We start from the raw sequence: 26935 nt of genomic DNA, 5'->3' as shown, positions 1-26935 counted from the left end.
TGGGGCTGTGAGCGTTGGACTGGGTAGAGTTATTACAGACATGTTGTGGGGGAAGAGACATTCTCCATCAGAGAATTACCAGTGTTCATTCTCACACCCCCGTCCCTACTCTGACCTTTCCCACTCTAATCCTGTCTGACATTTTGGGCACACGGCTGTATGTAATTGAGGCAAAAAGGGAAAAGTGGGACATGAAATGCCAGCTGTTTTGACTTTGACTGTGTCAGGCATATCCTGCTGATAAAACAGGTGTCTACTCGCTCATTCAGCTTCCATTTCTTTGAAGAGCTAAACATGGTGGTTTCGTTTACCTTGTTAAAATAGAGCTTCTTTTGGGGCTCCTGACCCTGGTTTCCTGGCTTCCATTCAGTGCCAGCTCTTGGGATCGCTGCCGCACTTTAATTGTCTAAATGCCTTTTCTCCATGTTGAATGTCGTGTGTGGCCAGCGTTTCATAATGGCAACTGTACATTTAAAGGAAAACATACACATACACACACACACACACACACACACACACACACACACACACACACACACACACACACACACACACACACACACACACATACATAAAATGTATTAAAATAAATTAATAAATTCAAATAATTCAATAGGGATGCAAATAATTCTGGTTTATACAATAAGCTAATAATTATTTTGTGTTATGTTATGCCTAGTTAAAGGCTGATAAATGTATTGCATTTCAAAAAAAGTTCATTAAAGTGATAGTAAAAAAAAAAATAGTCCACATTCTCTTTTTTTATGAAGAGCAGATTGAATTTAGGCTTTTATTCAAAAATAAACATTGATCAGGGAAATTAAACACACACATACATACATACATATATATATATATATATATATATATATATATATATATATATATATATATATATATATATATACACACACATTGTAACAAATTAATTATAAACAGAACCTGCTTGACGCGTGAGAACAAACCTGTTGCGGAAGAGTTACTTCAAGCATTAATTGACTAAATGTGCATAGGGAAAATGAGCATGTAATTATTAAATATCCAATATTATACCAATATAAATGTGCATCCCATTTACCTTTTTCATTAGATGTCTTCCTTGGAAAGACAGCTTTGCCTTTTCACCTCATTCCATTTTAACACACAGGTCATGTATTGACACACATTATCTGCTGTCATGACCCTGGGAACTCCCAGGGTGCAGTTCTTTTTGTCTATCTCCCAAAGCTTGTATATATTTAACGGCTAATTGTTCCTGTGGGTGCCCGGCGAAAGAGGGACATTGATGGATCAACCAACCAAAATGTTTTGGACTTCGTTTGTCTCCGCTAATGTAGCCATTAAATTATTTGTGCATGCGTATCGCACATTAAGACCCTGACTGCTGGAAGGAGGCCAGAAACCAGCCGAATGGAGACAGCAGGTTGGGAGGGACGGGTGTTTGTCAGAGACAGTGAGATAGAAATCAGGAGAGTGCTCCCAGAAGGGCATTCTGCAGTGCAGTGCTTGGTGATGGATGAAAGGAGCGTTTGGAGGGATAGATGGCCTCCTAAGATTTGGATCTGCTCCAAATGCTCTGAAGATGCCTCTTGCTTGTGGTGTCTTACATTTTAACAGGAAATATAAATGTAATCATTCTTAAGGAGCTCAAAAGCACCTGCATTGCAACCCAACTAAATCACTCGCTTATGCGAATAAATTTCACGCTAGGTGACTAAATAATGTCTGTAGTTAGCCACTAGCTAATAAATTGTTAGATTTCACTTGCCAGTGATCGAGATAAAGGCTACTAAGTGTAGCACAGATATAATGTATTTTCACTTGCCTACACTTGAACGCTCTGACTAGATGTCTTTACAGTGAAGCACTATTCCTATGATTTCAATGGAAGAGAGAGAGTCTTACACGTACGACTGACGCTACATGTAAATTATATTCTTTCTTGTTTTTTTCCCCTGACAATATGACTGGGTTCATTCGGAATTATTTAGCCTTTAAGACTAACCGGAAGCCATTGACAGCTAGTTCCTTTGGTAGAGGGCTGGAATAATGAGAACGTAGCATTCTCATTGGTTAGTGCTCACCTATTACTGTCCACATTTTGATTTCAGCAAATCAGTTTTAGAAAATGCAGACAACGTAATTAATATTCAGCCCATCAGCTTATCAGACATTAGCGTGTTTTATATTTTATTAGTAGAATTATTAAACACTGAATAATGTGTCATTGTCAAGCATCACTACCAGCCCATAAAAGTTCTATCATAAAAAATTCTTGATTTGACTGATTTTTTGTTAAAAGTTAAGTTGTTGTGTTTTAAAATCATCTCACATATGAATGTATCTTTGTAAAAATTACAAAGATACAATTATTAAATATTAAAATAAAAAATGTCTTCCCAACTATTTATTCAAGTAGACAGTCAGAACAAATAAAGTAAGGGCAGTCAATATATCTTTTATATTTACATTATCAACATAATACAACATGGCAGGCTGTATATCCATAGACCCTATTGAAAAACTAAAAACTACAGTAATTTATTTATTTTTCATTTTTATTTTAGGATCAACTTTGACATCCCTAACTACCCACAAATTTGACTTGGCTGTCACAGACATTAAGCCAAGGGGCTTTAGTTGCAAGGTACCAGGAGACTGCAAATCTCCCTGAATTTGTTCTTTAATTACTCATTGTCTGTCCTCATGTGGTCTGGCATGAAGTATTCATTTTATTGTGAGCAAGACCCAGTGTGGTCATCAGGGAGATCTTTGTTTCTCATCACTCACTTGTTGTTTCACACCATGAATCACTCATTGTGCTGGTCTCAGCGGTCTCACTGACCCGTACCAAACCGATTTATCGTCAGCCATTGTTTCTATTTTTCCATCCTCCATCAGAAAACAGAGGAATTGGCTTGAATAAACAGGATTGCATGACAAAGAGGCTGATTTTGATGTTTTAGAAGGGCCTTTGTGTTGTGCACTAAGCCATAAAGGAACTTCAAAGGTTTTAGAGTCCACGTCCACCGTTTGTCATATTCCCAGATTACGAGGGCCAATAACCTTGGCTTTGAGTGTTTCTCTGGCTGTTCCATCTATATTTGTAAGGGATGGCCTGTTATATCTCTCTCTTCCTCTCTGATGACTTGATAGTACAGTATGTGCCAACACCTCTTGAGGAGTGTTTAGTTTAATTAGTGCTGACTGTTAGATAAATGTTTGGATCAGAGAGACTGGTGCTCATGAAAAAAAAAGATCAAAAGGGGCCCTGCTAGTAATACCAGTCTCCCTTCATATTTGTTCCATAGATTTTTTTTGGATAATGCAGAGATTTACATGAAGAGGAAATTGTGATCTAAGATCTGTTTGGTTCAAAGACCCGAGTTCAAATCAGGTCCCTTTGAGAAGATTATAAGTGGGAGGGATGGACCATTATCAACTAAAGTGAGCTTTTAATATGTCGTGTCATTTAGGCAGAGGAATCCATGCAGGGATGAGGGGTTTATTCTCTGATTGTACGAGCGCAAACTTGCTGAGATCCCTTGCTCCGCTTTCTCATATCTCCCACAGTCTGATATGCTGAAATTTATGCTGCGTTGTTAAATAGTGATAGGCTCTTTACTCCTCCGCTTGTGATATTACATTATTAGGCTGGATTTTCTTACCAGTGATATAGGGCATTTATATTAAAATATATGGGGAAATGACTAGGGCTTTGTGATATAGATAAAAAAATTATTGAAAAAGATTGTTTTTAAACCTTTTTTTTTACTAAAAGTAACTACTTTCAACAGCCAAGCAGATGGAAATGTTTAATTTTAGGAATAAACTAGTAAAAATCTAGTTTAATTAATCAAGAGATTACAAAATGTTTTGACTAAATTATTGATGTGATATTTTATTGATTTTTTTTGTTGATTTTTTTTAATATGCACTAGCAGTGTTGGGGAAAGTTATTTTTATAATTAATACAATATTGCATTGTGCCATAAAAAAGTAACTAATAGTTTTAGTTCCCTTTCAGTCGCTCACGTTCGACGTAACGTCGTCGACGTGACAACGTAATTGGGATCACTTCAGGGAGCCCTATCATCTTCGAGTGTCTACAGAACGAGCCAATGAATGTTGGCGTGCGTGAATCGCGTCAAGCGTATAAACAGGAAGCGGGCACACGCACACATTGTCTTTCACTTCGGAGCCGAGCTTCCTGTTCATCTCTGAACTCTACAGACTGTCCTCTGGAGATGAGGATTCGGCTGCGTTACCCCCTTCAGGGATTGTAGCGTTGCCCAAGTCCGATCCAGAATGGGCGGCTATGCTTTCCCGGGCCCTCCACCACGTCCCGAACCTTCTCAGTTGGATGATTGATCAGGGTTGTAGCTAAACTGTGCAGGACAGTGGCCCTCCAGGACCGAGTTTGAGAAACCCTGGTCTAGATCTACAATAACCATCATGTCTAGGCTACACAGCGCACACAACGCCTCTGTACCTCACTCACAAGTTCTCTCAACATGGGGACAGGAGGACTTGTTTGAAAAAGTAACTGATATTTTGTTGTAAATTTAAAAGTAATTTGTTACTTGTTACTTGAAAAAAGTAATCTGATTACCGTACGTGACTCACGTTACTTGTAATGATACCCCCAACACTATGCATTAGTGTAACATATAAGTATATTTATTATTTATATAGCAATATTTACCTACTTATTTGTAATATTTGTAATATGTAGGTAAATATTGCTTTATAAATATATATTTTATATTTATAATTTTATATTTCCCATCAGTTGAATGCTTTGGATAGGCCTATGTATTACATCATGTGTAGCTGTCGAAGGCTGTTCCATTATCAAAGCATTATTTGATTTGCCATAGGGGTAGCCCTATACTGGCAACCTCATCCAGCTAGAGCTCTTTGTTGGATCTCTCCAAGGCTTTCATGAACCCATCCCAGCAGTAAATCTTCCTCTGCCCAGCTCCGCCACACTCTCCCAATCAATAAAAGATTACTTCTCATCCTCTCGCACTGAAAATGCATTAGCTGGTCCCTCTTAAAAAGAATTCTTCTTACGTTTCGCCACTGCCTTTAAATCATTACCCGAATCGAATTCAAAACTAATAGAGAATGTATTTAGAATAGATTATGTGTGGGTATGTGATTTGATGAAAACAAGTGGCAGAGAATCAGAGTATTATTATTATTTATTTATTTTTGCCAATGTTGCTCCAGGCATATTAATTGTTGTCATTACGTATGAATATGATAATATGAATACGTAATGAATCCAAGTTTATTATCTACAATCATGCATATTAGACCTCATTATTGGTACCAGCGTCCCCTACGTTAAATAAGAGAGAGAGCAATATGCTCTGCCTTGATGTCATTATATCAGCTCTAATAATGAATTTGAAAGGGCCTTCTGTGTGTGTTCTTGGTGACGACACACTATTGGTTCATCTGAATTGTCAGTTTAATTTAAGCGCATGCTCTCTTTGTGAGTCATGGGCTGAGTCACTTTGGTCCTCCGGGATCTACAGTCATCAATATGCATTAGCAGTACCTTGGCGATCTGCTCTCTCTTCCATGCTGAATCTGCGAATTTAGCCCTCACAGCCTAGACACTGGCAGATAAAGACAACAATCCACGGTTTTCTTCATTACACAAGCAAACTGGATCCCATGCATAAGCAAGATCTTTAAGTTATGATCATGTAAATCTGGTAAACCCAGAAAGTCTTGTATGATATATGTGCAGGACATGAGAAGTAACTGTCCTTAAAGGGCTTTTTACATTGAGTAAACTCCACCTGCATGAATTATGTTTAGGCTATTGCATGACCAGAAGTTCATCCTCATAGAAAGTAACTCACTCACCTCATTGGTGATTTAGGGTGTGTTCACACTTGTAGTTTAGTTCTCTTGGTTCTTTTGGACGGCGATTCTGATGCCTGTACTGAGCTGTAGTGGGCAACATATAGTGCCTGTGACAAGAACCAGGTATCCTTGAGCATTCTGTCCTAACTAAGGGTTGCATCTTGTGACATCACGTTCTGTTTTTGGTTCATTTAAATGTCGTTGGTCCGTGTTGCCAGTCGAACCGCACCATAGTTCGTTTGGGAGCAGTGGGTCTCGGTTAGGGCTGCGCGAGTAATTGAAATAAAACCGAAAACGTGATTTGGCTTAGTGCGACAAAGACTGCATTTTTTGTCTTTTTCCGACTTTAAATAAAATAAATATATGCACAGCATGTTTGTTAAGAGTGGCTCTGTGATCAGTAGTAAATGCTGCTCCATCTCTGAAAGGACTGCAAGTTCGAGTCTGTTATAACGTGCATTTAAAAAAGCAACACGTGTCAAACATCTTCCCACACTTGTAATGCGAAGTGTTTATAAAAATGTTGTCCAACATAATAACGTGTTTACTCCAAACTCAATTCATATCGTCAGTCGAGTGTTTGAAATAACTTCCTTTGTAGTTTTTTTTTTCACAGTGGATGCATAAGAGACTCATATTTCATATTAAAGAAATTATTGTCACAGATTTTTTTATCATAAATAATCATAATAATTATTATCAGTCATATTAATATACAAGCACAACATTTTTGGACAAATTATACAGCACTAATAACAAGCACAACAAACCTGGTGTCCTTCGCAATTTGATTTTTTCCCCAAATCATGCAGCCCTAGTCTCGGTCTTGGTCCATTTGTTTGCACACCAAGGTTCTGATGGCAGCATTCACACTTATTCAAATGAACTGCACTAACAGAGCAATCACACCAGAGTTTGTTTTAATTGAACCAAAACAGCCAAGTGTGAACAGACCCTTAAGGCCTCGTTTACACTGTCAGTGAAATGTGACCCAATTCCGATTTTTTGCTCATATGTGACACAGATCCGATGTGTTGTGTTCTATGACAGTGTAAACAGGAAAAAAACGCATGCATTCGGATATTTCGAGATTGGTTTCAGGCCTCATTCATATGTGGAAATAAATCGGATATGTGTCAATGCAACTGTCATGTAAACAGGCAGATCAGATTTTCTGAGGCATTAGGCAACGTCTCCGCGGTTTAAAGGTTGTATCAGCGATTTCAGGCCCAAAAAAGGCCCAGACATAAATTATCACATTCATCTAATCTTTCCTAACGATCCGCTAGCTGCCCGCCCCATAAGCAGGCCGTCAAAAAAACGCGTCTCTGTAGGCAGCCTAGGCTCTGAGATCTGCACACAAAAACATTTGGTTTCACCAACCACTCAAAACCAAAATAAATAGTGGGTGGGGTGGGTGTTGTGAGGTTTTGCACTCGTGTTCTCCGACTTCGCGTGCAGCTGTGCACGAGCGCCTCACGCAAAACCTCACGACACCCACCCCCTGTCGGTGATTGGTTGGAACACTATTTATTTTGGTTTTGAGTGGTTGGTGAAACCAATTGTTTTTGTGTGCAGATCTCAGAGCCTAGGCTGCCTAGAGAGACGCGCTTTTTTGACGGCCTGCTTATGGGGCGGGCAGCTAGCGGATCGTTAGGAAAGATTAGATGAATGTGATCATTTATGTTTGGGCCTTTTTTGGGCCTGAAATCGCTGATACAACCTTTAATGACGAGAGAAACCCCGACGTGCATCTGCAAAGGGACGGATGGCCCGACGAAACGTTGTGTCGTCGTAGGAGAGGAATGTGAACAAACGTTGACACAACATATTGTTGTACACAAAATTTCGGACCCACTGCTCCTCGTTAAAGCCAATATTTAAACACAATATATCCCACCAGTCCTGAGATCTCTCTCACACACAATAACTGAAGCATATGCAATGATGGCACTTTCCGTCCTCCTTCGCCTCAAAATCATGGTGATGTTTGGCGAACTTTGCATACCGCAGAGCTAGCATCAAGCATATTTCGCATCCGCCCATCTGTGCAAGAGAATTTAACCCTTTAAACATGCGCGATGTTTCAGATAGTATGGCAAGTGTAAACGCATGAATCAGATATGGGTCACAGTTGAAAGAACGTGTAAACAGATGGTCAAAAAAATCGGATATAGGAAACAAATCAGAATTGGGCATCAAGACCTGCAGTGTAGACTTCTTTAGAGATCACATACTAAACATTTTACCGAATAGTTCAAGTTCTGTTTTCATTGATTTTACCCAATAGACGTTTGTTGTATATTTACATTTATGCATTTGGTCGACGCTCTTATCCAAAACAACTTGCATTGCATTCATGAATAAATTTTATTAGTTGATGCATTCTCCGGGATCCAAACACAGAAACCTGACATTGATCACAGAATGTGAGCTGCTTTGAGTTACAGGAATTGTGTGCATTACTGTAAATTCCTTTTTGTTGTGTTTACATACAAACTTACAGATTAATTGACAGCTTTACCACAAATGAGACTCTCTTTGTTGATAATAAGGAGCAATAACTATTTGGGTGCTCCTTATTGCCAAAAGCTCAGGTCTGTTGACACCATTTCGCTGTTCAAAGGCTCAACATGTGGTGGTTGTTCAAGATGCTCCGGCTCTTTGTGGCATTACATGCTTTTTAGAGCTTCACTTGACTAAGGCAGAGTTTGTTTCATGTTGTTTTTAGTTGTGCAGAAGCCTCAAAAAACTTGTTTGGACAAAAATTATTTTCTCTTTTCCGTGTATCTGCTGGCTGTCACAATGACAGTCTTCTAGCTTCATTTACATGACATGCTTAGCTCATTACCAGTGCAACCTATGTAGATTTACTGGATATTGACCACACTGTCAGATTTCATCACTTACTGTATAGACAGGCAGTCTGAAGATTTGGTTTGAATAAATCAAGGGCACTTGGGGAGTGTGAACAGAGCCTTGGTGTCTAAAGCTCAAATGCATGACTACACTTTCTTTTATCCTCCTTTGAATCCCTCATGCTCTCTTACTTCCAAATACACACACAGACGGGCACAGTGTGATGGTCGCATTGCCATGTGAATCATTTCTTAGAATCCTGAGGAGGTTACATCAGAAGAAGAGTGACTGTGCGTGTTAGGGTTGTCACGATTATAAAAAAAAAAATTGTGATTTGATTTATGATTTATTTATTTTGTTAAAGTTTCAGAGGATATAATGACATGAATAGCATACTAAATAAAATAATAATAATGAACAATATTATAATTAACATAAAAAAAAAAAATCTACTTCAGTTGTGAAAAGTCAGTAATAACAGTATCATTATAAATGATTATGTATTTTAAAATGTAGTTTTATTGCTGTGAATTTTCCAGTCTTCAGTGTCACATGATCCTTCAGAAATCATTCTAATATACTGATTTGGTGCTCAAGAAACATGGTACATTTTTTCAGGATTATTTAATGAATAGAAAGTTGAAAAAAATAACAGAATTCAGGTGAAACATAAATATTGTGTAACATTATAAATGTTTTAGTGTCACTTTTGATTAAATTAATGCATCCTTGTTAAATAAAAGTATTATTTTTATCAAAATGATTTTCTTTTTACTGCTTTTACTGACCCCAAACCTTTGAGTGGTGTGTGTTTGTATGGAAAAAAGGGGAAAAAACATGTAATATAAAAATAGACATTTTGTGGATTTTTTTTCTTCATACATTTCTGATATTTGGATAACAATATTTGACTTGAATTCAAAGTGCACTGTGATCACGGTTATCTTGAATAGTCAGATCAAGTAATCACGATCAGGTGATTATGTAATAATCACAAAGAGCCTAGTGTGTCTGTATGTGTAGGATTACTAAAGACTTTCTTGTGTGTGATGTAACTTCTTCTCTTTTGAAAAGCCCTTTTGCGTTTCAGAACATCTCCTTCGAGAGAAAACTTTCTATGCAAATGCATCAATTGAGGAGTTTGTCATTCTTTCTCAGACATGTTTTGTCATAATCGCTTGCTACAAATATAATTGTCAACAAAGAAGATAATGACTTGGATTAACTCAGGCTTTTGTTTGGATATGAATAATCACAGGCATTTATACACTAATGCCAACCATTACACTCCATCTGTCCTTTAAGAAAAAGATCAGATTTCCTTCTCCATACTGCACTGGCATGACGTCGGAAAGCTTCTTACGTACCATCATTGGAATCCACAGCATAAGACGTCATCACTTTTAATTTCGTGACTGCTTCATTGTGGCGTGTTCCTACTTAAACGTGGCTTTCTCCATCTCTCTGGCTCAGATTCAGGTCACTCCCTATAACACAGATGGTGCCGAGCCTCAGTGATGGATGCTGGTTCCGCAGAGCAGAGAGATGCATGTGGAAGTCTTTATCGTACCAGCCGATTGGCAGTTCATCAGAGCAATGCAGCCTCTTGCAGTTACTCATAGCCGGGCATTTCATCCTTATTCTCCTACAGCTGCTCTCTTGTCTGATACAGCTTTAAAGCAGACGCAATGTTCTCCAGTTTGCCTGTGGGGGTTAGACCTACAGAGAGAGAGATGGTTCATGGGAAAAATAATCTTTCCTGAGTGTAATAAATTCATGCTGCTTTTTGTCTATTCAGTGATATTTGGGTTACTTAAAGTTTCTGCCAGATGGAGACCTTGAATTTAATTTTCCTACTTCACAAATCTTCTCAAAACTTTTATTATTTTATAAATTACAAATAAATAATTTGAAAATGTGTTAAAAAAAATAAATCTGTAAAATAAACACTGTTGTTCTCATTTTGCATACACACAGTGGAAATTACACGAATATGACATATTGGGCAACTGAATATAGCACAGAATATATCGGACTTGGCGATATATGGGTTGACCACTAATTTGTACACTTTTCATTATCTGTACATGATCAATTATTCAGTATTGGTCAAAAATACATAGCAAATAAGACTAATATCCAAAAAACAAAATAAGTAAAACCATTATTGTTGTTGTTTACAATAATAATAATATCAATATATTTCAAATTTAGTTTAATTTAACTTAATTTAAAATATCCCCCCAAAAAACTGAATTTTTCACAAATAATGAACTATTGATTATGATTAAGTAGAAAAAAATATAATGTTATATCGGTAATCGTAAATAAAATATTGGTAAAAAATATATCCATGTAATAGCAATATGTTAAAACAATAAGTTAAAACCAAATAAATTAGGGAAATTAAACCTATATTGGTATTTTTATCGTTGTTGTTATTGTTATTATTAGAAGAATGTTCATATCATTTAATAGACGCATCAACATAGAATCAATGTTATTGATTAGAAAAAAAGAATAATGTTCTACAAAATAGTATCCTCTTCTAGACATACAGTACATAAACTAGTACACCCCCCCCCCCCCCCCCACACACACACATACACTATCATAGATGGTAATGTTGCTTGAATTTTTTTTACATTTTCAGCATGATGTTGTACAACATGCAATCGAACTGACGTCGCTCGCGCTCCTGCTATGTGCCAATGTCACCCTGGGTTTTCGTCACTGTTAGATGGTTGGAGAAGCATGGCCAGAAAATCACACTCTCTGCTGCTCTGTGTGGACACAGCAACCAAAGTGTTAGGAGAATCATACACTTACAGTATCATGTATTTATGCAGTCATACACACTAGGGATGTTAAATGACATGGTTTCAATATTGAGAGACTAGTTGTTTTAGATTGTATAATTTGGGGTTTTTTTTTTTTTTTTTTTTTTTTGCATCTGACACTGTTCGTGGCTTATAATCCCCCCCCCCATATCAGACCAAAAATGAATGGAGTATGCAGTATAATATGTTTAATTTAATAAACAAACTGTATAAGCATTAAGCAAAGAGCGAAGATCATGAATTGCTCAAGACCTGACTACCAACTCTATTTAACACTATTCAACATTCATATGATATTGACGGTGCTTTCATAAAATATTGCTTTGGCATCACTATCTCCCACCTTCAAAGCATCAGTTCCCTTGCCAAAAGTCTCCACCCCATTCTTAGCTTGAAAGTTGAAGAGTATACACCTTTATAACCTCAAATCTTTTTAAATGCCTTTGTTGTTAGTAATACCTTAAGACTTTTTTGGTATGCTCGTTATTTTTGTTTGAAATCATTTATTCATTCATTCATTCTTATTTATTTATCAATTAAATATATTTTTTTCCAGTGTATTCTACTAGTACCACTAGTCAACAATCAATACTTGGCCCTTATACACTTATATTATGGTTGAATCAGTTGACCATTCTTCCCAGTGGCTAACATAATAAAATCCTGGCTTAATATGGCTAAATGAAGAGGAAAAATGGATCACTCTGGATGATTATGTTTGTCTTTTGAGGACAATCTCCATTTAGGATGTTGGAAAGCTGGTTTAGAACCATCTGTTCTCCTGAGGGTATTTATTCGTGTTGTTAGTGTGTGACTATGAACATGTCTCTGAGTAGATCCTATTCCACTTTAAGCTCTTTGTGAGAGAACTATTTGTTCTTTTGTATCCTGGAGTTCCTCTGTTGGGGAGTATAGTGTGTGTACACTGTACAGTGTTTGCACGGTTCTATCCAAATTTGGGCTGTTAGCACTTTTTTTTTTTTGTGGTGCTCTCTCTCGCTGTTCCGATAATTCGACTTAGTCCTCACTAGTCTCTTCAGCTTCCCTCCATCATCCCTTGTTTTTTTTTTTTTTGGTGTCCTCTTTGAAGTGCCTGGTCCTGAGGCGACATGGGGGCGCTCCTTTATTTAATGTCTGCTTTCTCGTGGTGTCTCTGAAGGAGACAAGAAGGAAAGTCTGTGCTAATTTTTCTTTTCCCTGGAGAAGAGGAACAGTAGTAGTAAGACTCGGATGGTAAGAGGTGACCGCAAGTTTAATATTGCCCTGCCGTCGTCACAGGGGGAAGGTAGTTGAAATTGGATTTGCAACAAAAGCTGATGATTACGTAAAAATATTAACGGCATGCTAATACAATTAAACGCCCGGACTTTATAGCCAGCAAGCAGATGTTTGTGCTATTTTTGGTTACGTTGCTGCCGTAATGAGTGAAGAGGAAGAATGATTGATTAGTCAGAAAAACAGCTAAATTGTGAAGAAAAAGGCAGTCTAGAGCTCGTGTTTGCTCTTGGCATGCGTGTCTATCCCCTGAAGCGCACTTTACCACAGCAAAATTGAATTGAATGACTACAAAGCCTTTAAAAGGTCCCTTGAAATGAAACGGCTTCGCTGGCATCTAAACTTCTCAGCACTGGCGGTGTTCGTGCTGGCCTAGGATCAGGGACGTACAGAGAGTTTCTCAGGGACAAAAAAGGGGCATATATATATATATATATATATACTGTATATACAGTGCTATGCATAAGTTTAGACACCCATGCTAAAGTTGACTAAAAAGAGGAATAAAAAATCATCTTTTGGAAATTGAACTTAATGCCTTAATTAAAAAAATTAGGAAAAATCTGCCTGCCTCTATGGGAATTTAACATAGGGGTGTCCAAACTTATGCACCCTGTATTTTAAGGAAGAACATTTATTTATTTACGATACATTATTCATTCACAAAGAAAATTGGTGTCCTTAAAGGTTGGATTTTTCCTAATTTTTTTAATTAAGGCATTAAGTTCAATTTCCAAAAGATGATTTTTTATTCCTCTTTTTAGTCAACTTTAGCATGGGTGTCTAAACTTATGCATAGCACTGTATATAAATAGTAGTTTTATAAGTCCATACGTAAGTATAATAGTATATAAGTAGCCTACCGGTCAAAAGTTTGGACACTACTATTTTTAATGTTTTTGAAAGAAGCCTTTTATGCTCATCAAAAGGCTGCATTTATTTGATCCAAAATACAGAACAAACAGTAATATTGTGAAATATTACTACAATTTGAAATAATTGTTTTCTATTATAATATACTTATAACCTTTGATACTTTTTTTCAGGATTCTTAGTAAAAAAAACAACAGCATCTATTTAAAATAGAAATATTTTGTACCAATATACACTACCGTTCAAAAGTTTGGGGTCAGTAATTTTCTTTCTTTCTTTCTTTTTTTTTTTATAAAGAAATTAATACTTTTATTCTGCAAGGATGTGCTAAATTGATTTAGCCTTTTTGAATGGAAGTTCCCCAAAACCGGAAGTGCCAGCCATAATTCAAAAACGCAGTAAGGTCGTCAGGAATAAGGTGGATACGTTTACACCAGTGCATTTTCACTTTAAAACGCATAACCGTTTAAAATAAGAGTTAAAATAAAATAAGAGTTTTAGACCCTCGAAAACGGAGACTGACCTCTAAAGTCAAATCTGAAGCAAGACAGTCACACACAAGTGACGCAACCCATAGCAACGCGTTATGGCAACGACACCTCAGATTGACAGAAACGTAAAACTAAACGTGAATTTAGGCTACTTTAGTTGTTTTTTTTTGCACACATTGTCATTTTAATTATAATCAGATGCATTTTGTTTTATTGACCACAATATTATCATTGGTATTTGTTTGAGAAGGGCACTTTTGATTAATTTTGAAAAAGGGCAGGGGCTCGTGCACCCACCTCTCGCCTACGCTGGGGCTCTCGCCTACGCCTCCTCTGCGGAACAGTGATCCTTCTGGCTCCATAACAAGCGAAGGAATGAGAGTCCCGCCTGTAAGCAGAGGAAAAACGCTGTTTCTTCCAGTAGCCTGTGTTTCTTTAGCAGGGCTCAACAGTAACGTTGGACCAATGGCCCCGGGGTCAGTACGTGAGAGTTGTGGGCCAATTGGCGGAACTGTCAATAGCCCTATCAGACCAGAGCTGCAATGTAACACATCTTTATTGATTATATTGTTTGTGTTTTTACTTGCAACTTAACTGTTTGGTTTTTTGTGATGTATTGAATGTTATTGCTGCAAATATTTCAGATATAAACTTGAGTATATTTGAAAATGCACAGAAAATGCACTACTTGTCACGTTATCTGGCTTGAATAGATGAGGTGAAATTTTTTGAGAATGACTTGCATTCATCTGGAAGATTCATTCAGAACATTTTGTGTGAAAAGGTTCATGAATATATATATATATATATTTATTTTTTTTCCTTTTTTATGTAGAAATACAATTTTGTGGTGGAAATGAAATGCTAGCAGTGGAGGTATAGCGACTAAATTCTGACTAGCAGAAAAAAACCCACTGTTGATCCCTGAGCAGTGAACGACACCGGATTACATTGTCCCGGATTCAGCCTGACAGTTCCATGGCGTATCTCTCCTGCTGGCGTACTGCAGTCACGCAAACCCTATCAGTGGGAGGCGGAGAGAGGTGCAAGCTACATGCAGACAGATGTCAGCCTCTCTGCGGGCTCCAGGCATCAGAGCGCCCGCTTCCGGCTTCGGTGCGGCACCCAGGCTCAAGAAATGTTCAAGCCCTTGGGCTAGTGATTCAGTTTCAGCTGATTACACCCATTCCCAAAGAGAAACATTTTCTCTCTCTCATTCTTCACCTTTACTTTAGTGCTAGCTAAAGAAGGGATTTCTCATGCCTGAGTTGATGACTTGTGCTCTTTTCCCCGTTTAGTTCAGTTTCTCTGTGGAATGGAAAGAAAGAATCATTGACCATTTAGCAGCTGGTTTCATCGACACCTGTAGACTGTTAATTACATCTTCACACTGTGGAAATATGATATCGGTTGGGTAACACTTTAGAATACTGTTCCATCATTAATGAATAACTACACAGAAAATGGATGAGTAACACAATAGTAACCGCTAACTAAAAAACGTAAATCACAAAAACTCTTCACCGGTTTATAATGACTGAATTGGCAGTTACGTACATGAACTGAAATTTGTTTCTGACAGAGGTGATGTTTAAGTCTGTCACTAGTGTGACTGTGTAAATGGTAAGGTGCTCTTCAGGGCTCGTGAGAGTGTTCATGGATGAGAGAGTCTGGTCTCCAGTGGCAGCACTATAAAGGCTCTGTTAATGGCTGGAGCTTTAGTGAGAGGCTGCAGTGCTGCACTACACGTGTGCTCTTGTACTTTTCCTGTAGTCTCTTTTCTTTTGTTTTTATGGGTTATTCTAAACCCTTGGTAAACATCCTGGGTTAAGTTGTTTCGTGTTTCAAACCATTTACATTTTACCCTTGCTATTTTACACTATTCGAACGCATTTAACCACATACACTTTGAAAGCAATCCGGTCTAATGCACTTTCGACTACCTCTGGAAGTTGAAAATTGACAAGCTTAAAGGAGAACTCCGGTCAATTTTAACATTGAGCTCATTTTTTTGTAAATTTGGAGTGCTGTCAGTACAGAGAACAACGACAAAAATCGGTGTTGCCTACACCGTGTTATCCTCTTTTTAAAATTTGCACCCTGTTGACTTCATGGGGCAAGTTTTAAACCTGCTTTTAGCCTCTTAACATCCTTGATGTGTCATTACAAGTGCACAGCCATGTGAGTGATTCCTTCAGAGTCAACACGCGGTGAATCTGACTGCAGTAGATGTGCAAGATATGAATAAAAATGAAGTTAATTCGGCCAGCGCACATACCTGTATTTATTTCCTGTTTTCGGTCGAAGTCAGTGGTCGATTGTCGAGTTCACGCGCATAGGTTATCACGCGAGTGAACTCGACAATCGACTACTTCGGACTTCGCCCGAAAACAGGAAGAAAATACAGGTATTTGCGCTGGCTGAATTAACATCATTTTTATTCATATCTTTCACATCTACTGCAGTCAGATTCACCCGTGTTCACTCTGAAGGAATCACTCACATTGCTGGGCACTTGTAATGACACATCAAGGATGTTAAGAGGCTAAAAGCAGGTTTAAAACTTGCCCCATGAAGTCAACAGGGTGCAAATTTTAAAAAGAGGATAACACGGTGTAGGCAACACCGATTTTTGTCGTTGTTCTCTGTACTGACAGCACTCCAAATTTACAAAAAAATGAGCTCAATGTTAAAATTGACCGGAGTTCTCCTTTAAAACGTTTTAGACCCCGTTTACACCTGTATTTAGGGTCATCCATTTGTCTCATTTTTCTCAGTTGGCAGGTGTGAAACTAATTAATTTTGGAGCATGCCCTGACTTGTATTCATGTGTTTTCATGTTCAACAGTTTCACATTTCGATTGAAGGAGACCAATTAAAGAGCTTGATGTAATGAGTCGCTAACACTCTTTCTGCCTGCTGTACAGTTATGGCTGCACGATAATGGTTAAACTGATAATCACTAATTTTGGTGAGTGCTTTGCAATTTGCCTTCACGTTAGATATTTTAAGAGAAGCAATTCAGTTGCAGATAAGACAAACCACAGATCTAGATTGCTCCACAAATGCTAATTTGTGCAGATCGCAAAAAAACGATACCATTTTCATCTTTGATATTGCCAAACACTGCAAAAAGACGGTGGCGAAGTAGTTTTCTAATTTACATTATAAACATTGGTAAAACCTTAAAAACTAAAACGGTGAAATTCCTATTATTAATTCCTAATATTAAAACATTTTTACCTTGTATTGTAGCACAGAGGTTGCATAAGTGCATTTATTTACTAACCATGATCAAACTGCACACAAGGAACACATTACTGACTGTATTACACTTTCATTCAAGCAGAATTTCACAATGAACATCGCTAAACTCCAACATATATGTTTGTCTGTGTTTTCAGATTATCCGTGCTTTTTGCAGCGCTGGTTGACAGGTTGGGAAGATAAGTAATACACTGGGCTGAAACCATCATAATGTAGTTATATTAGTAAATGTCACTTCTGAAATTTTGCAGCATGTAATTGGCTGTCGGTCTTCTTAGCAGCATGGAAAAACAAAACTTTTATTCAATGGATGGATTGTATACAGCATAGCCTCGAAAGAGCGCAAATAACGCTGCCTTCATTAATCACTAAAAAGATTGCAATGTTCTGTTATAATCAGTGAAGCTGTCTACACTGCACAATGAATCTCTTACTTAGTACTGACTAAATTAAACCCCTCTGACCTACATTTCTCACCACTGCGTTCTCTAGAGTGCAAACATAAATACACACTGGAGTGTATGCCAAATCTGTTTCGCCAATATATTATTACAGTATCAACTGAGGGTTGTCTTGCCTTCGTTTGAGGGTGCATTTAAAAAAAATGCATGGCTGAATTAAACCAGTATTTCCACTTGCCATTTGTGTAGCATTTACTACAATAAAGTTGACTGAGTGGATCAGGTATTCTGAGCTTTTGTGATTGAGTGGAAGTGGGGCTAATTTGCATATTCATGCATCTGCATATACTAAATGAAGAAAGGGTGTAGATTTATGTTCAAGCTATTTTAATGCATGAATAAATAATTTTCACAGATCAAAGATGAGTTTTAAGTGATCAAATTACAGATGACATGGGGACTTTAAGAGAAATCTCTGTTTTGCTGAACTGTTTTGGAAAAAAACTCGCCTGTTTGCTCTGTGAAATAAGAAAAATAGAATCCTGGGGATTTTTATATGGAGGCCCAAGAGAGGTGAAGATCAGGGATCATGAGAGGCTACAAGCTCATCCATCTCTCTCACTCTCTCTCTTTGTAGAATCCCAGTGCCCTCTGTGTGGTTGCCAAGGTATCTCCACGGCTGAGGATCCTGGCAGTGTGGCACTGGAACTCTGCCATTTAACGGAATTAAAAGGGGATTTAGGGAAATGCGTGTGTGTGTTTGGGGGGATTGGTGGCCAGCAGAACTGTGAGGTATGGAGGCGGGGCTTTGCGTTTGCCACACAGTGCACCAGAGTGTTACGTAACATGTTTACTAACACACTAGCCAGGAGGCGATTACTTCCCATAGTTCATCCTGACCTGGTCTGATTGATAGCAGCTCTCAATTGGTTCCCGAGCGTCTGATTGTTGCTAAGTTAATGAAACGGTCCTATTCGCCCAGCTCCAGAGGACACGGCCTTTTCAGAGCTGTTGGTCTTGTGCATCTTATTAGGAGCCGTATTGGGCTGAGCTTATTTGGATAATCAGAAAGGCCCTCTACTCTCTCTCTCTCTCTCTCTCTCTCTCTCTCTCTCTCTCTCTCTCTCTCTCTCTCTCTCTCTCTCTCTCTCTCTCTCTCATTAGTTCACTCTCTCTCTTTGTCCCTCTCTTCGTAATTGTTGGCTGTGTTGTGCTGTTTTCTGCAGTGCATTATATAAATGCATAAACCCTCTGGTGCAATGGTTGCACAGTGCCAGCTAGTGTATGACAGTATCGGTCGGGGCATCGACCGGCACGTTGCTTGGGGTGTGGGGGGTGGACTGCGCTGTTGTCATGGCAGCCTGTGACTCACAATTGTACCCCGTGCTACTCAGGTCACATGACTCCAACCGTGAATAACTCCTTCACCGACCTCAGTGCCGCCCACTGAGAATGAGTGTTCACACCTGTTTTATGGAAAACAAGACACACATGCATGTGAAGCAGCATATCATGCTTTATTTTTCAGGTATTTTCATTATCAATTTTAATTCAAATGAACAGTTAATTGATTAGCATTAATATAATAATATGTATATAGCAGACATATAGCAAATGTGCAAATTTTTATTATATAAATAAATTATTTCTTTTAAATAATGAAAAAATATAGCATCATGCACATGGTATTTGGAGTTCACCACATATTTTTTTAAAGGTACACCATGTCATTTTTGGCCCTCTAGTGCATGCATTTTGCAAAAGAACATTGTTTTGGTTGTGCTTCGGGTCTGCATGAATGTGTGGATGAATATGGTTATCCTACTTCTCATAAAACATTTACTTCTAGGCTTAAAAAATATAACAGGTGTAGATGGAAAGGATCTCAAACTAACTAGCTGAAGATGTTACTGTAGTTACACCCATCAATAGACACATGGTAGGCTACTTCCTTGAAAATAAATTCCGGAACAGCACTACAACAACCATAATGAAATGACTCTTCACAAAAGATAATGCTTTACAATGTAGTAGTGGCACCATGTCAACTTTTCTCATTCGTTGTGACAACTAACCACTCCCGCACTCGTCAATGTAACCGGAGCTACACTTAAAATAGGCTTACCATAGTGAATCAGGGTAAGACAAAAAAACGTTTTGGAAGAAGGATTGATGAGGAATTGACATTTACATGATGTACCTTTCAAATATTTATTATTTAAATGTATTATTTAAAAATAAAAATAAAACTTCCTTTAAATGTTGCTCTAGTCTACTCTATTTTAATAGATTTAAGCTATTTAGCATGAGTTTAATTCGCCATTAATGCATGACTCTAAAATAATAATGTGTGTAGAAAATATGTATATATGACTCTTTTTTTCATTACTTTGTGAATCATTAAATATTTGTGGATATTCTCATATATTTAATATTTTTTTAAATAATAATTAAAATAACTTGAATATTGATATTTTCCTCTTCCTAAATGTATTACAGTACAGTTGTATAAAAATTATGAGGAAATCATCAATATGGAAGTTATTTAAAAATTTTGCAAAAAATAATAAATATATGACAATAAAGGACACCGTTTAAATACACTGCATGACGCTACACTGTCCTCTGTTGAGCAACAACATTATGGTCAGGTGGGATAATGCAGGGAAACCGATTTACCTGTTGTTAGACCCCAATAAATAGCTTGACAAGACACGTTTTCTGTCCTGTGTTGACATATTTCCTTGTGTTGTGTTAGAAAACTATCACTGTTTTGAAATTCTTGAGCTTCATTTATTAAATGACCAATGTCATTTAATCGATCAGTAGTTGATCATGAACATCCCTGACCTTGATTATGAAGAGCGGGAACCCCACGTAACACCTGCCTCAGGTCTGTCACACACACTGTTCTTCCACATCAGAACATCCCTCTCCATGCCTCAGGAAAACAGGACATTCTGCAGGGCTGGACCATGTGGACAGAGTGTGTATTGTGGGTGTGTATTTATGTAGTAGTGGGAATAGGACATGCCTCCAACCTGGCAGGAGAGCTCTGTGATGCAAGCTGTGTCTCCGCAGTGCTGCTGTCTTTCCTCTCCCTTTTCCCTCCCTCTTTCCCTTCCTCTCTCACTTGCTTTATGCTGGTTGGAATGGAAAGGGGAGAGGATGAGGGTATGAAACATATGATGGTCCAAATTTGTTAGAGTGGAGATTTTGCATGGCAATCGGTGTGCAGGACTGCTTTACTGTGTGTACTGAACATATGAGAGGGGTAAAAATACATAAAGTGATGTGAAAATAGGTAGTTGACAAATAACCTGGCCGTAAACCACAATAAAGATTTTAGGCTCAAATGTACATATGTATAATTTTTACATACAAGTTTTGAGTCAACAAATTTATTAACTCATATTTTAAAATAATTTTAAATTGTGCTGTGGTGGTACAAATACATTTTTAAAAGTACAAATTACATGTAGTCTCAATAAAATATAAAGAAAATACAATTATAATAATTATAGAATTATGCACTTGTTTTTACTGTATTTTTGATCAACTAAATGCATCCTTGGTCTACATACAGTAAGAGACTTCTTTCAAAAACATTTAAAAAGAAATGTGTATTTGTACTGATTAGAGACAATTCATTTGTTTTATGATCTTATATTTTGGATTGCATCCATCAAGTTACAAAAAAAGATGAAAATATAGAAATGAAATAAATATTTTACAAATAAAAAGCATTTTATTTTCTTGGATTATCCAAAATAGTGTCAATCAATGGAGAGATAGATATAAACAGAGGGGGGTGCATATCTGAGACACAGAATCCAAAAAGCAATTTACCATATTCATGTTATTTTGTATAAATTATAAGGAAAGTAGAACAATTTTTAAAAAAATCTGTTAAAGTTTAAAAATGATGATGGGTTTCAAACAGGTTTCCCACTCCTACTCCCCCTCCTTTTCTATGCAGATTAAAATCAGAAAGAGTTTTTTTTTTTTTTTTAAATAAAAGGAAAGTTTTTGAGTGTAAATTATTATTTCTGTTTTTCAGACCAGCTGGGCTAAGAGAGAACACATTGCAGAGGCTCAGAAGTGAAGATCAGTCAGCGGACAGAAAGTGGACACAGCTTCGTGAGGACAGTGTCTCGGACCACAGACATAGACACAAGCCCTTACTCTAACAAACACTGCAACAGTCACACAGCTGCTTTAAACCAGGCCAGTATTTGCGTTTGACCCCACTTTACCATCTCAGGTGCAGGAAGGCGTTTAGACAGACAGACATTAGTGAGATTCACCCCCCCCCCCCCTCGAGAGAAAACATCACTATTATATTCACACCTGTTGGCAGATTCCTTCATTATAAATTTTGTTTTGTACTCACTGACCAAACACCCATCTCTGACCCACATATTCCTCTCTCATGGGAGTAACATAGAGAACAGCCCATCAAAGGCACTCTCTGCTCACTCTCTCTCATTCATTCACACACACGCACACACACACACACACACACACACACACACACACACACACACACACACACACACACACACACACACACACACACACACACACACACACACACACTCATCTGCACTGTATTCAGGATGCCCTCCTCCTCCAGCGTGATTAGCTGGCGAAGGATGTGGCTCTTGTGGTGATTGGAGGGGGGAGTGAAGCGGAGCTGGACCCATGTCGTGGAAGCGGAACTACTTTGCGTCAGGCAGCAGTGGGCTGCAGGGGATGTTTACCCCACGCACCATGACCTCCATCGCACCCAGCAAAGGCCTGAGCAATGAGCCGGGTCAGAACAGCTGCTTCCTAAACAGTGCGCTACAGGTAGGATGGAAATTTGCCTCATGACATTAATGTGTTATACTTTACAGATGCTGTTCACACAGGTTCCAAATTTAACATGCCAAGTGACAAATGCAAGTAAAAAATTGTCTTTGAAGAAACTGTTGGCTTGTGGTTTTCTATTAGGAAAACCTGGAAATATCAGGGAATTTTAAAAAGTTATGGAAACAAATAAAATATATATATATAAAAAAAAAAACATGGAAAAAACACACATTTCTATAGTGAATATATACATTTGTCAAAATCAAATTATCAAAAATATATATTTTTTTATTGGCTATATTGACATCTGTAAATATTTATTGAAAACATATGTCAATTTAAAAAAAAAAAAACGTTGATTAAAAATACAGTACAATCAGTAATATTGTGAAATAATATTACAATTTATAATAAAATACTATTTATATAGTTTAGATAAATGAATAAATGATTGTATATTTCAATATATTTATAAAATGTCATTTATTCCTGTGATGGCAAAGCTGAATTTTCAGCATCATTACTCCAGTCTTCAGAAATCATTCTAATATGCTGATTTGGTGCTTAATAAACATTTGTTATTATCAATGTTGAAAACTGTTTCATATTTTTTTGGGAACCGTGATACATCGGAATAGAAAGTTTAAAATAGCAAAATGTGTATACTGTCGTTTGTGTACGACGCTGCATGTGACATAATGACGTTTGTTCTGTTTGTCACAAACACGCAACGAAAACTAATACCTTTGTCAAAAGGATACACACAACATATCCCAATTTCTCAATTCACTCACCTTTTGGCAGTTATCAAAAATAGTTAGCAAAAAGTTTTTTCTGGGCCTTGTGTGAACAGCACAGAACAAATGTGATTGCTCAAAGAGAAGTTGTTTGCGCGGCATAAGCGGTATTTAGTATGCTGGGATAGTTGTAGAGTTCATTCAGAGTATTCTGAGTTTCTCTCTCTCCCATTTTATCCTTTTCATGCGCCTGTATCTGATGTCACTGTTAGTCTATGCCGGTCCCAGTTTAGCAGAGCTTTATCTGGGTCTTCCGTGTAGGCTGTCCTCACTTACACCAATATGTCTGGCCAAACAGTCTGTCTGCTCATAAATTAAACATTCCTCTGTGTTACCTACCCAACATAGCCTTGAAAAATGTCTCTGAAAGCCATTTGACTGCTTTCATAAGGGATATTCAAAACTTCATCCCATACTTTTATAATAGACTAGTCAGTAGACATGTTTTGTTCTATATATATATATATATATATATATATATATATATATATATATATATATATATATACTGTATATATACTCCGATTAAGCCATTACATTACATGCCACCAGCAGGTCCACCAGTCCCCATATATTACAGGGATTGTGAATTAAAAAAGTGACGTTAATACAGGTTCTGTTGGTTCTATGAATCACCCGTTGTTCAAGCTAGTGTTGCCAAGTTCGCGGTCCATCTGAGTTTAAAGGGATAGTTCACCCAAAAATGAAAATTCTGTCATCATTTACTCTCCCTCAAGTTGTTCCAAACCTGTATGACTTTCTTTCTTCTGCTGAACACAAAATAAGATATTTTGAAGAAAGTCAGTAAGCAAACGACTGATGGATTGACTTCCATAGTAGGAAAAAAAAAATACTATGGATGTCAATGGGGACCAGCAACTGTTTAATTACCAACCTTCTTTAAAATATCTTCTTTTGTGTTCAGCAGAAGAAAGGAAATCATACAGTTTTGGAACAACTTGAGGGAGAGTAAATGATGACAGAATTTTCATTTTTGGGTGAACTATCCCTTTAAGCGTGGAGCGCAAGTCATCTTTTCCACTTAACTACAAGTTATAGGACGAAATCTACATGATTGAACATCAGAAGGTATGTCGAAAGAAACAGTACAATTTACTAAAATGTATCATCTCTTATGTAATCACTCAATCAGGGTTTCAATCTCAGAAAGACAGCAATAAAACATCTTCTGAACAATGTCAACTTAAAGGGATAGTTCACCCAAAAATGAAAATTCTGTCAGTAATTACTCACCCTCATGTTGTTCCAACCCCGTAAGACATTCGTTCATCTTCGGAGCACAAATTAAGATATTTTTGATTAAATCTGAGAGTTGTCTCACTCCTCCATAGGCTTCTAAGGGACTGAAACTTGCTGGCCCAGAAAATGTATTAAAGACATCGTTAATATAGTCCAAGTGACTCCAGTGGCTCAATCTTAAGTTTATAAAGCGACGAGAATACTTTTTGTGCGCAAAAACAAACAAAAATAACGACTTTATTCCACTTTTCATTTCCTTCTCTCTGGGCCTCGGGTCTTTTCGCATAGTGTAATAGCGTAGCGCGTCTGTGTTGCACGTCACCACGTATCACACATGACCAGCGTCGGCCAATAGTGAGCCTACGTGGTGACGTACAACACAGACGCGCTACGCTTAAACACTACGTGAAAAGACTCGAGGCCCAGAGAGAAGGAAATGAAAAGTGGAATAAAGTCGTTATTTTTGTTTGTTTTTGCGCACAAAAAGTATTCTCGTCACTTTATAAACTTAAGATTGAGCCACTGGAGTCACTTGGACTATATTAACGAGGTCTTTAATACATTTTCTGGGCCAGCAAGTTTCAGTCCCTTAGAAGCCTATGGAGGAGTGAGACAACTCTCAGATTTAATCAAAAATATCTTAATTTGTGTTCCGAAGATGAACGAAGGTCTTACGGGGTTGGAACAACATGAGGGTGAGTAATTACTGACAGAATTTTCATTTTTGGGTGAACTAACCCTTTAATGTTTCATTTACCTCAGGAAAGTTATCCAGTGTTCACAGTTTATTAGCTAAAAAAAAACACTACATAGGAGCTAATGAACAAGACAAGTGTTTATGAAAACTACCTTATGTGCTATTAAAATGTTTGTATACAACTCAGTTGTTATTCGAGTGTGATTATTATATCTGAAAATAAATAGCAGTTGAATATTTTAGCTCTGTTGATAATTTTAACCTTTACAATTGTAGTAATGTTCCATATGAGAGGGTTCCCTCTATAGTTAAGAGTATTAGTTCCTTAAGAAAAACGAACATGTAAGCCTATCTGAATTAATCAATATTGAATCAATTGTGTAATACTGTATACTGTGGTATTTTCTGACACAATTATCTATACTGTAGCTTAAGCATTCAACAGCATAAGAAAATTAGATAGATAGATAGATAGATAGATAGATTGATAGATTGATTTAAAGAACAAAAACAGATCATTCCAGAAAGGGTGAATAAAAAGTTATCAAATCATAACATTTTTATTCTCCATACTTTAGAGGAATCCTTGATAATCACTTTATAGTCGCTGTAACAGTACTGGACAGGGATGAGTGAGCAGAATTATGCTCCAGGGTTTTTTCATGTTTCCTTTTTGTTCAGTCGCAACATACTTAAAAGAGCTAAATCAAATCACAGATCCAGTGAAGTCAAACTAACTTCTTATCAGCCGTTAGACAGGAATTCTATTAGCGAGTCCCCTCTAGATTAGCTCATCATGTGTGAGAGACTGTAGCACCGCAGCTGATTCTCCAAAGGATTTTGCATTTTCGTCCTGAGTGCTCTGTTGTAAATGGGGCGCTTCTTTCAACCCTCTAGGGCGCTTCATTCAAAAGCCAAGTCCAGCACTACAGATCTGTCTGAGTTTTTCCAAAATGGGCTCAGCGATGGATGTGCTCATTTTCAGCTGGATCAGGCCAGCCAGGTGTGCGGGAGCAAAAGGTCCGGGCTTAATCTCGCAGTAGAGACTTATTAATAGGTAATGAAAAATAAAAATGGGCTATTATACTAATCCTGTGATCGGAACACAATGCAGGAGAGAGGATTGGCTAAATGAGTTCTGTGTCAGTGGCGTCTTACAGGGGAGCAATTTGCACTTTTCTCACTTAATATTCACTTAATATTCAACAATATTATTGATCTGACTGTGCTGACGATGTTGTATGAGAACTGAACTGAGCTGGAGGATGACTTTTTTTTTTTTGCAGAACTGATTTATAGATTAAATGAGAACAGACCTGAATCAACACTGAACTGACTTCAGTTGAGCAACATGCATAATTTTCCTGTTATCACTGTAAAGCCACTTTGTATAAAGCGCTATATAAATAAAGGTGATTTGACTGTTTCCTTGAGAATT

The 26935-nt window shown here is 37.5% G+C and overlaps 1 protein-coding gene across 3 annotated transcripts in view; it reads left to right on the top strand.

Annotated features, from left to right (window-relative positions):
* Nucleotides 1-26935, top strand: part of usp54b (ubiquitin specific peptidase 54b) — a 104295-nt gene that overhangs the window by 17859 nt on the left and 59501 nt on the right. For all 3 annotated transcript variants that reach the window (XM_079850974.1, XM_079850973.1, XM_079850972.1), the window contains exon 2: nucleotides 21950-22740. In XM_079850974.1, the coding sequence (XP_079707100.1) occupies nucleotides 22594-22740 (147 nt within the window). In that variant the 5' untranslated portion in view covers nucleotides 21950-22593. The remainder of the gene's footprint in view (nucleotides 1-21949; nucleotides 22741-26935) is intronic.

The sequence above is a fragment of the Squalius cephalus genome (assembly GCF_949319135.1).
Source record: "Squalius cephalus genome assembly, chromosome: 19".
NCBI classification, from domain to species: Eukaryota; Metazoa; Chordata; class Actinopteri; order Cypriniformes; family Leuciscidae; genus Squalius; species Squalius cephalus.
This window is presented reverse-complemented; position numbering and strand designations above follow the sequence as displayed.